The 11,569-nt window shown below is 45.1% G+C and overlaps 1 protein-coding gene across 2 annotated transcripts in view; it reads left to right on the top strand.

The window, feature by feature from the left end:
• The first annotated feature begins 204 nt into the window (after positions 1–204).
• The window catches only part of LOC311010499 (adenylate cyclase 9), a 36,294-nt gene continuing 24,929 nt past the window's right edge, over positions 205–11,569 (top strand). The window contains exons 1-2 of one of the 2 annotated variants that reach the window (XM_084005012.1): positions 205–1,381; positions 1,790–4,310. In XM_084005012.1, the coding sequence (XP_083861138.1) occupies positions 2,420–4,310 (1,891 nt within the window). In that variant the 5' untranslated portion in view covers positions 205–1,381; positions 1,790–2,419. Of the gene's footprint in view, positions 1,382–1,592; positions 4,311–11,569 lie in introns of those variants that run through there. The other variant, XM_084005011.1, reaches the window with a different exon arrangement.

Raw genomic sequence — 11,569 nt, 5'->3', positions numbered from 1 at the left:
TTTATACTATGTATCAACATGTGTACCTTATTTGAAGTTAGCTATGCTTTACTATCATCCCCCCAAAACGCGTAGTTAGCTTTGTAATTTATTGCCTGTCTTGAAAGGCAAGACCGGAAACAGTTTTTTTTTTTTTTTTTTTTTAAACCCGTGGTTTGCTTGACAGGCTGGTCCCACCAACCCGCACCGCCACAACAGCTGGGGGAGGATTTCCGACCCAGTCCTCTCACACACAGCGAAGATGGTGGCGGCGACGGGAGCGGAGATGTAACGTTCGCCCGGATAAGACCAGGAAAAAGCAGCCGGCCACGAAACTCCCTCCCGCTGTAGGTCTGCTTCTTGTTTAACCCCCCCAACTCCAGCAGAGAGTTGTACCAGGAGGGGGGGAGAAAAGGGAGGCAACCAGCGGCGGACGGAAGAGGACGCGCCGCAGCCAGAGCGCACAGTGTTGTGTTTGTTGGACACATGCATGCCAGCGAAAAACTAAGTGCTATCCAGACCTGAGGACTTGGCTTGAATAAGGAGATAGTGCAGATTGTGGGGCGTTTTTTATTTTGTTGTTGGGATAATCCCACCGAGGAAATAGCCAAGGAGGTTCCTTCATTGCTCTGGGGGGAGGTTTCTGTTTCTTTGCTCAGGGGGGGAGAGGAAATCCAGCCTCAGCTCCAAATAACCAGACTCCTAACTGGGTCTCCTCTCCAAACGCAGGAAATACGGCCTGGGAAAAAAAGTTTGGGAGCTTTTGGAAACGAGAGGGGGGCCTATCGCTGACGTTTTTTTGCACGCGTTTTACGACGTGATTTCTTTTTTTAATTTTTTTTTTTTTTTAAACAAGGTAGTCTACTACGTTTTGCTTTGTATTGGACGCTTCTGTTATTCCACAGATTTGAGTTGACGAAAAGCATTCAGATGTTACACTCCGTTGGTGCTGTTATTGCACGAGTTTTGATCATCACTATTTATAGACCAGCCCGTTCCGACCGAGGCTGTTCCTCATAGCTGTATATTTTGCACGCAACAAGTTGCAGACACTCCCAGCAGAGGTAAACCTACACATTTGGACCAGCGGATGGTATTTTCGGTGCTTCTCCTTTCGGATTTAGGAGTCTTTGAATAGCACACACCCTCCCCGACCCCCTCTCTGGAAGACAGAGGGAATAAACGGTGGAGATCCGGAGAGGGAGTTCAGGAAAGGACGGGGCTGGATCCGTGGGAATAGGCCTGCCTGTCAGGCCTCTTTAATTTGGATCTTGGACTGGACATGGCTCCCAAATAACTCAGTCTGGACTATTTTCGTGGGCCCGCTGGATACACAGAGGGAATGTATGGGAACGCCAAATGCAAATCCTGTGCCATGCATCACAAGGGGGTGTAGTGGAAGGTAAAGCCGCCTTAATTACTGATCAGACCTTTTTTGAGTTAACGGAATTTGCCCAAGTTAAACCGGCTTTATTATGTATTTTTTGCAAAACATAAAGTAAAGTACTTTGTGTGAAATGACAATAGAGTATCTTAAGTGAGGGCTGAATCTTTTCTTTTTTGTGTGGATATATATATTTTTCTTCAGTTTTGATGGTTCAAGCTAAAAAAACTCATACCATCCACACATTTGACTTTTAGCACTATTGATATTGTATGTGGCGTGTTTAGGAGGGGAGAGGGCTTGTAAATGGACCGTTTGTCGCGCGTGTTGTGGGGAGAAGAGGAGACGCTGTAACTTGTGGAGCCACTTGCTGCGTACGACGCCAACTGTTGACAGTCTGTATCTGTGTGTGCTCCTACAATGCAGCCCTGCACCCCGATGCAAACAGCGTTCAGGCGGAATGAAGAACAATCTACTACTGTGTGGACTTTGTAATGTCAGCAGTGTCGAAATATTGTGCACATTCAGAGGAGGGTAATTTCCTCTCGTGTGAAGTCAGGACCGACTTGATGGAGGAATACAGAAAATAATAAAAACCCGTTGCATCACTAATCCAAGTCCTTTCCGAGAAGGATGTTCAATTCAGGAGGCAGAAAGAGTGATGACAGTGTTTTTACCGCAACTGGAGAGAAAGCCGGGCTCAAACCCAGAGCCTCTTTGGAGGAGGATACGTGTAATGTGAGTACTGACGCAAACCCGGGGTCGGATAATGAACTGCTCAAGAAACTGGAACGGCGCGTCTTGTGTGAGTGAGCGTGCAGGCTGCTGTGTGCGTAGCAGAGACGTCTGTGCCGTGCTCACCATTCATGCACTGTGATTATTCCAACAAACACCTTTTGCTCTCGCTCTCTCTCCCCCTCTGTCTGCCCGCCTGCCTGTCACTCCCCCTCTCTCCGTGCCACATGTGCACACGTCTAATTTGCACGAGGGCCACCAGAAGATATTAATATTTCAAACCTCTCCCTCGCCCATCGTTCCCTCGTCACACTCGTCAACATGGCCACTCTGCAACATCACCGGCAGCTTCTCACGCATGGCACGGAAGTGAGCTGCGACTCCAGCGGCGATGGCGCCGTGACCGTTCGGATCACCAACAGCGCGCCACACGTCCATCAACATGAGCCACTGCGGGCTGCCAGCAGCGGAGCAGGAGCTGGGGGCTACGGGGCCATGAGTAAAATGAATCCTAATGTCCACAAATACAGCATCTCCTCCAGTTGCAGCTCCGCAGACTCCAGGCATGCTGGGACGTCCACTTCCAGGGTGCACAGGAAGGCGCCGCCGCTGTTCGAACGCTCTGCTGCTCAGTGCTGGGACCCCAAGTTTGACTCGCCCATCCTGGAAGATGCCTGCCAAGAGAGGTGCTTTCCTCAGACACAGCGGCGCTTCCGCTATGTTCTGTTCTACCTGGCGGTGGCTGCTGTACTCTGGGGAGTGTACTTTGGGGTCAATAGCGACCGCTGCAATCCCATGACCTTCATAGCGCCTACAGCCACCTTTTTGGTCCTCCTAGTGCTCCTCTTTTTGTTCACCTTAACCCAGCCCTACACATGGTTGTACAACCAAACCTCCTTGCTCCTGATCGCGCTCACCTTTGCCATCACCTTGGCTCCCCAGATACAGACTGCTGGCTACACTGAGCTGGAGTGGGCTGGTGGTGGGAACGGCTCATATCCCTCACCAGACCAAGTAGCACCACCTCCGACCCCTTGCATCTCCCCCGTGGGCACCTTCTCCCTGTGCATGGAGGTTTTGTTGTTGTTATACAGTGTCCTCCACGTCCGTCTGTATGCCTCAGTGATGCTGGGACTCCTGTATTCTATACTATTTGAGGCATTAGAATGGCTGCCGTTGCTTCAGAAGAGTTATGACACTACCGCCTGGGGGACAGGATTAGTGGATTCAGGTTCAGACTGGGGAGGAGACACCCTCCGCTGGCTGGGCCCAGCCAAAGCTCTTCTCCATTTGTGTGCCCATGTCATTGGCATCCACCTGTTCATCATGTCAGAGGTGCGTTCCCGCAGCACTTTCCTAAAAGTGGGCCAGGCTATCATGCATGGCAAAGACTTGGAGGTTGAGAAGGCCTTGAAGGAGCGTATGATCCACTCTGTCATGCCGCGGCGAGTTGCGGATGAGTTGATGAAACAAGGGGATGATGAGGGCAGTGGTGAGAACTCTGGCAAGCGTTATTCCTCTGGTGCCTGCTCTGCCTCGGCCATCTCGGTGGGTGGTGGAGGAAGTGGTGGAGCTTCACAAGCCCAAGGTGCCACAAGTGCCAAGAATTACCCATACAACAACCACAAACGCAAAAAGACCTCCATCCCCCGTGGACAGATAATCTTTCGGCCTTTCAATATGAAACGCATGGAGCCTGTCAGCATCCTCTTTGCGGACATTGTGGGTTTCACCAGAATGTCCGCCAATAAGTCGGCACCGGCCTTAGTGGGCCTTCTCAACGATCTGTTCGGACGCTTCGACCGGCTGTGTGAACTAACCTGCTGTGAGAAGATCAGCACTCTGGGAGATTGCTACTACTGTGTAGCTGGCTGCCCTGAGCCCAGGCCGGACCACGCCTACTGCTGTGTAGAGATGGGCCTGGGCATGATCCAGGCCATTGACCAGTTCTGCCAGGAGACACGCGAGACTGTCAATATGCGTGTTGGCGTCCACACGGGCACCGTCCTGTGTGGGATCCTTGGAATGAAGCGCTTCAAGTTTGACGTATGGTCAAATGATGTCAATCTGGCCAACTTGATGGAGCAGCTGGGCGTGGCGGGCAAGGTCCACCTGTCAGAAGCTACCGCCCGATTCCTGGATGACCATTACCAGAGGGAAGATGGGCAGGTGGCGGAGAGAGCCGGCCAGAGTGTGGTGGAGAAACTGAAGGGTAAGTGGCTGTTCTCCAACTTCCTCATGAGTTCTCTACATAGACTGAACATCAGCGTGCAGTAATTAAATATTAAGTTGTGGAAATTCAAGGCAATCACAAAGAGAGTCTCACTGGTCTTGAACACGGTTTCTACTAATTAGAGGTTATTATTTTAAAGGGGACATATGCTCATTAACAGAGTCATATTTGTATTTTGGGTTTCTTCTAGAACATGTTTACAATGCTTAAATGTTCCAAAAGGTTTGAACATACCTGTATTGACTCTGTCAGAAATGCTCCAGTTTAGCCCGTCTCTTTAAACCTCCCTCCCCAAAAAGCCCAGTCTGCTTTGATTGGCATGCGGGTGAGTATTTTCATGACAGTGCTCTTTTAAAAGATACATTCTCAATGAAAAAATACCTATGAATTTATCTTAAATTCATAGGTATTCATAGCTTGTGAAAAAAAAGCTGACTATATATAGTCACACTAGGTTAAAGGGCAAAGTTTGAAAGCCTACATTGTCTGAACATGTGTACCTTAGCACTTGGTCATCAGGGTTCAGTGAGGTCACTGCAAGGCGAGACAGCACTAAAATATGTTATCTGACCAGTTAGTCCTGTTGAAACGGTGTGCAGGAGATCGGGCTACAAGATTAAGCGATAAGGGCACCAAGAATAGAGACATTTTGCGTTTTATATCATTCAACATTCAGTAGCAGTTAATGCCAAGTGGCAAATTGTTTTTCCGACTCACTAAAGCATATAATTTATTTGAAACTAAAAGAGCAAGTCATATATTACCATCTCTATCATGACCTTAACTGCCTTTTGCTCAAAGTGGTTTTGCAGCACTCTGTCGATTTATTATGGAGCTCTGTATTTAAATGACAGGCTTGTGCCGTTGAGGATTAGGATTTTTAATCTGCAAATACATCAAGTGGATTTGAAATCCTTGCTGCAGACAACTTTCACACTATTAATGGATACTTATGGCCCGTGGATGACAGGGTGCGTATATGTTTGGCATTCACTGCTCTCGCATTAAGGCTGTTTTATTTGATCATTTAGAAGTCAAACCAAAACCACTTTTTCTACACAGATTACGCCTTCTCTTGGATTAAATCCAGTTTTGAACCATCCAAAAAATCTGTTAAATCCAGTTCAAACTGCATAACTTTCACGGGCTGTTGTTTTTCCTCTGAGCTGTCGCTCTGCAAGGTTTGCTTCATATCTTGGACTGTGTTTGTGGCCTGTTGTTGTGGCAGGCCAGAATGTTTGAGCTGAAGATTGCAGCTGATACCATGAGGGCTGACCGGCTTTACTGTTCTGAGACAGATATTGTACTGGGTTTCAGTGGATTAAATTGGAGTTTATCATATTGCCCACCACTTGTAGGATGGGAATAGTGTTGTGAGGGTGCAGAGACTAGAGAGTAGACCGACACCAGACAGAGGGTAAAATATATGGAAATAAACTTGTTCATCATCCACTGCTCATGTGTGCTCCTCCCACACACACGCACACGCACACGCACACACACACACACACACACACACACACACACACACACACACACACACACAGTGTGTGTCAATACTCTGCTGAGAGCAGCATCAATGGAACTAATCTCTCCACCAGGGGATTCCTTGTGGGCCGTCTAATCTTGGGTCTCTCGCGAATAGAGCCTGTGTTCTATTGTCAGGCCTTGTGTCAGTGTGTATTCACACTTGGCTCTAAATGGTGCCATCACTCTCTATTTCCAGACTGGCAAACAGTGACAGATTGAGATATTGACATGCGGCTTTTGTTGAGGGAGTGAAAAGGGGAGGATGGCATCTAGTTTCCTGCTGAAACCCACAGTTTACTGCTCAGATAAAGAGATGGCCTTAAGTGTTCGCTTCTCTATGAGAAAGCAATGACAAAGAGGAGAGTTTTAAACAGAATACGTTTTGTTTCCCTGAGTTAAAAAACAGTTACGAAATGTAGGTATTATAAATCATGATGTCTATTCCCTTGGCTGATACCCTTAGTATCTTTCTACATTTTGTATCCTTTTATGCTGAAGTATTAGCATGAATGACTTCCCTACCTATCCGTCTGTCGGGCTGGACAATATGGCAAAAATGCAAATTGCAGTATAGGTAATTTCATATCTCTATATTGCGATACAGCATTTTTTTTGGTAGGTCAATACATAGTCTATATGAAATAGTCACATGGTTTTGTATACTGGGTTATTGATTGTTATTATCAATTTAGAACCTTTGCTCAGTCCCGCCCCTTGAACACACACTGGCCAATCATAGCATAGCATCCAGCTAGCCAGCTTTGACCAGGGTCCAACAACATTTGGGCACTGTTCCATAGGCGAGAGATCTTCAGCAGGGGATCCGCCACCCCTAGGGTGTCCGCAGAGTTACTGCAGGTGGTCCCCGAAATGATTTGTTCCCAAACTTTATTTCTTTTATATCTACCAATTTGGTGAATGTTAAGTTGTGAAATTGTGAAATGCCAATATAGAATATAATTATTATGTATTAATATATGAATCTGTCAACAATTATTAATACAATGGCGTAGCATTCTATACATTCATCATTACAAAGTACTGTTATTCATGGCACTATAGGCTGCACTACACATTATTATTGGCCCGCTTTAATAAGCAACACAATTTTATATGATATGTAATAGGGGGTCCCTCCACTGGGTCTATGTTGTTCAGGGGGCCACATTTCCAGGAAGCTAAGCGACCTGGGGCCAGACATTTTCCTTGACCCACATGACCACTTTCTGAAGGGGACCAAATATGGGGGACACTGAAAAAATATTGTAATTTAAAACAAATTTCTTGCAGCTCGAACACTTACATTTTTGGATTAAGTCAAGAAACAGCCACCTGCCCTAGTCTTGATCAGTTAGATTAAGGCTGCTAAGGCTCCTAAGCATCCATAGGCTTATACATGTTTGAAAGCCGTGACAATGGGAATGAATTACAGTAAAAGATGTTTGTATAAGAATTTCAATCTATGACCACCCAGATATAGAAAAGCTTCTTTTCATGCCACAACTTTATCAGTTACGCATTTGTTTGTCATTGTCATCTCGGAGGGTCATTCCATAACAACACATAAGACTTATAATACAAATCTGAGCCTGTTAGTAAGAAGCACAAGCACTTGTGATGTGGCGGTTCACTTTTACCCTGTGATCTGTAACGTTGGGCTGTAGCTTCTATCTTTATCACAGTTCAGAGTGACTCACTTTGACATCGTGGTTATATCCTTCAAAGCCATATTTAAGACCCTTCTGTCTGCTTTTCTTTGAAATTGCTTTCTGTTTATCCAAAATTAGATCATATTTATGCAGGGAGTACATAGTGGCGTCGGGGGGAAAGACTTTGTGACGGGTCAATTGTGTATCACAGTATCTTGATTCTATTGGAAGACAATACATTATCATATTGGATTATTGCCAGCCCCTATATCTGTCTTTTAGATCCTTATCTTTCTCCCTCTCCCTTCCCTCCACATCCCCCCCCCTTTACTTTCCCTCATCCCTGTTTCGTTATCACATTCATTGCCTCAGTCTCTCACCTGTCACCCAGACCTGAACATGTGGTCTGTTGTGTAACACTGCTTTATTGCTGTTGGTCTGTCTTCACTCGAGGCTTTGCTATAGATCCCCCAGCAAGCCCGAGCGATTTCCCCTCAGATGGCGTGCTTTCAACCATTCTCTTTCTCTTAGTCCCTTAATACTTATCACCCCACTCCCCTCTAAACAACAACCGAGCCAACCTAGCATTGTTTGATTGCGGTTCAGCGAGTAGGTAAGATAGTCAGTAGCTGTATCACAAATACACGCAGCAGCAAACATCAAGACTATATTAATTGCCAAATCTCAGACGTGCTTCATGTATTTAATGACAATTAAGGGATGAGTCATACCTCTGCAGACAAATGCATGAACCATGCAGGTATGCAGTGAGGATTTTGAATACAAAATAAGCCATATTTTTATGCTTCACAGTATTTCACATGAAGATTCTAAGTTTAGGTTAAAGTCTTAAACTCTTGATACTTCTAGTACACACATGCAATGTATAGTATACATTGTGTATTATATGCACTTTAATAGTGTGAATCTGTTTCATAAAATTAAAAGATTACAATGCAATTGCCCTAAAAGGTAAAATAAAAAAGTAGAAATCAATTGATATGAGTTGTCAAAACTATGTTGGCTTCAAATGCAACCCTTTGGGGTCGCTAAATATTTCTCTGAAAGAAATAAGTAATCAAGAAGCTTTAAAAGTCACCAAGGCAACACAGTAATTGAGGGGATCATTTGGTTGCTTTGAAACTCTTAATAGATCAGTTTGTGTCACTCAGTAATGGATATTCACTCTTTGGCCACCCCAGTGATCATTACACACTCTTGCCTTCACTTCCTCTCTATTCCTGCAATCTGTGTCCGTATGTGTTTGTCTTTGTGTTGGTGGGTTTTTAAGAGGTCTTTTCCATTATGAACATTAGTAAGTTTCTCCCATATCTGTGCAGTGTTTCTTCTCTGTCTATGTTCGTCTCCTGAGAATGCCACCCTCAATTTTCACTTTTTTATATCCAGCAAATTACCGTGATATTTACACCCTCCATTTTCCTGCTTTGCCTTTGTTTAGCTGGACTTCGTGCTCTGCTTGTATCGGCCTCATAATGCCTTTTAAGGCTTCCCTTGTTGAGTGTTATAGCTTGGGAAAATTAGGTTGTGGAGTTTTCAGGTGTGTGTGTGTGTGTGTGTCCGTCCACATTTTTAGTAACAGTGCAGTATAGCAGCATGTTGTATCTGCAGACTCAAGGTTCAGACCTTGGAACTGTTCTAATGGTATATCGTAGGCTGACAGTGCCACCGTATCAATTTCAGTCGGTGTGAGTCCGGAGGTGTGTGTGTGTGTGTGTGTGTGTGCACATTTGTGTGTTTGCACGTGCAAATCAGTGCTCGCTTTCTTTTGGTGCATTTCTGCATATACACACCCATGTGTACAAACAAAGCCATTCTTCCAATGTGTTGCAATGGGAAGTCCATGCCCTCGGGCTGGTTAGTTTGAGCTAAATCAAACATGCCACCGAAACATGCAGCAGCAAATGGCAGGCAAACCCCAGCCGCTCGTGAGCTCTGCCATCGTACACTCTGACTGTAGCCACCGGTTTGTGGTAAAGGGAGCATTTTAACTGTTACATCTCACTTCCATATCACGTCAACATTTCTGTTGCTCTGTAGCTAGTTAAAGAATGTTGTTGTGAAAAATAGTCTGTATGCTTCGTCATGGATTTTGTATTTTAGATTTTTGTTTAGATCCTCTTTTTATCTTGTTTTCTCCTGTGGAGACGTGGAAATGCCACGTCTAGATCACCACAACACACTATCAGCAGTTCAGTGACCCAAGGCTGATCTAAGTGCCAAATTTGATGGAATAACATTGGTGGGTGAAAACAAAAACATTAGTGAAATTCTGCTGAGACTGAGGATTTCAAGCCAATAGGTCAAGACAAACGGTAACCTATCTGATGGCGAAGGTTTCCGAGAACAACGATGTCATGGAATGTTTACGATGGCTGTATAGTTTGTCACCAGTACTGCCCCACTTTATATTGTTCATAGCAGGCCTTTTTCACGTTAGGACGAGGCCAGACCAGGCAAATGTATCTGTATAGCACCTTTCGATAGCAAGGCAATTAAGAGATAAGGGCATTAAGACAAGACACAAAGGACACACAAGAGTGTATAAAGATAAGCCATTTTGACAGTGGAAATAATAAAATGAATGATTGCTGAATTGCGTCTCAGTTTTAGGGTCCTAGTTCTCATTGGGACTCCTGACATTGTTAATGCTATTAGTAACGCCTGTGCTTTTTCTACTGTCATCAAAATGTCTGCTGTCAAAAATGCATATTCTGCACAATCTACAGCCATGAGATTAATTTACACTTAATACATTTGAATACTTTGTCAGATGTCTTTGCCTTTTTGAAAGGATCCAACAAGCAGCAGAACAGAAAGAGAAAAGTGTTTCAGTTTTCAGCCGATTCAAATTTGATCACAGAGAAGGAGAGGTGAGTTTGCTCTCTCTGCCGCATTATAATGGTCTCTCTCCTCCTTTAGATCTTTTTCAACTTTTGATGAGAGCCACTGAGCTGCTTTGGCCAGTCAAACAAAACGAAGAGTGTGTGTGTGTGTGTGTGTGTGTGTGTGTGTGTGTGTGTGTGTGTGTGTGTGTGTGTGTGTGTGTGTGTGTGTGTGTGTGTGTGTGTGTGTGTGTGTGTGTGTGTGTGTGTGTGCGCGCATGTTTTATGATAAAGATAAGACATCCAGGACATAAAACAAAATGACCGATCAAAGTCTTTGTGCCTTAGATACGCAGATGCACATGTATTCACACAGTGATTTATCAGTGAGAGGTGAACAGAGAGGTCAGAGAGGATTTCAGACTTTTTAACGTTGTCTTTGCAGAGTAAACCCCCATGTGTGCACGTCTCTCCATCTTTTCCTTTTCTCTCCCTTTCCCTCTCCCTTGTTCATTGTCCTCCTCCTGCACTGTGACACAAGCTACGTTCAGGACGTCCTCTGTTGCTTTGTATGCCAGTACACATCTCCTCCCCCGTGTGTCTGTGTTATATGTGCGTTTATGCGAAAGCAATGCTCTGTATAAAGTTGAGAGGAGACAGCTGCCCTGAGGCCTGTGACCCAACATGGTGTTGTTTCGGCCCTGCTACTCGTACCTCATTGGTTTTTCAGCCGTACTGCCACTTCGAGGTCCAAAGGTCAACTGTAATCGCTTGACTAGGTGGTCTCGCAAGCGTGTCTGTGTGTCCCGTCTGCATCTGGCTGTCGTTGTGTATGATAACAGATTGAAAAGAAAAATGCCCTCCAGTAACAGGAGAGCTGGACATGTGGAGTCAGAGGGGGAAAACGGAGGCCAGGCAGGAATTTACTGGTGAAGGAGAGAGGATAAGATAACAGGGACTTGTGATGTGGGATCATATATGGTGGTAATCAGCTAGATTGCTCCTTTCGTTACACCTTTGGTCTTTACTCTAGGTGTGACATTCGTCTCAGTGGCAGGCAATTTAAGAACACTTGTTTTATATCTCACTAATCCTGTCCAATCTGGACTTCATGTGACTTGATGGTGGTAACGTATTGAGTAAAAAGCAGCTTTTGGAATTCACCCAGCTCGTCAAATTCCTCTTCGTTTATATCCATGACAGCAGTGTTTTCTCT

The sequence above is a fragment of the Eutrigla gurnardus genome, assembly GCF_963514095.1.
Source record: "Eutrigla gurnardus genome assembly, chromosome: 3".
In the NCBI taxonomy this organism is placed as follows: domain Eukaryota; kingdom Metazoa; phylum Chordata; class Actinopteri; order Perciformes; family Triglidae; genus Eutrigla; species Eutrigla gurnardus.
Note: the sequence above shows the minus strand (reverse complement) of the source record. Positions and strands in the feature narration are given on the sequence as shown.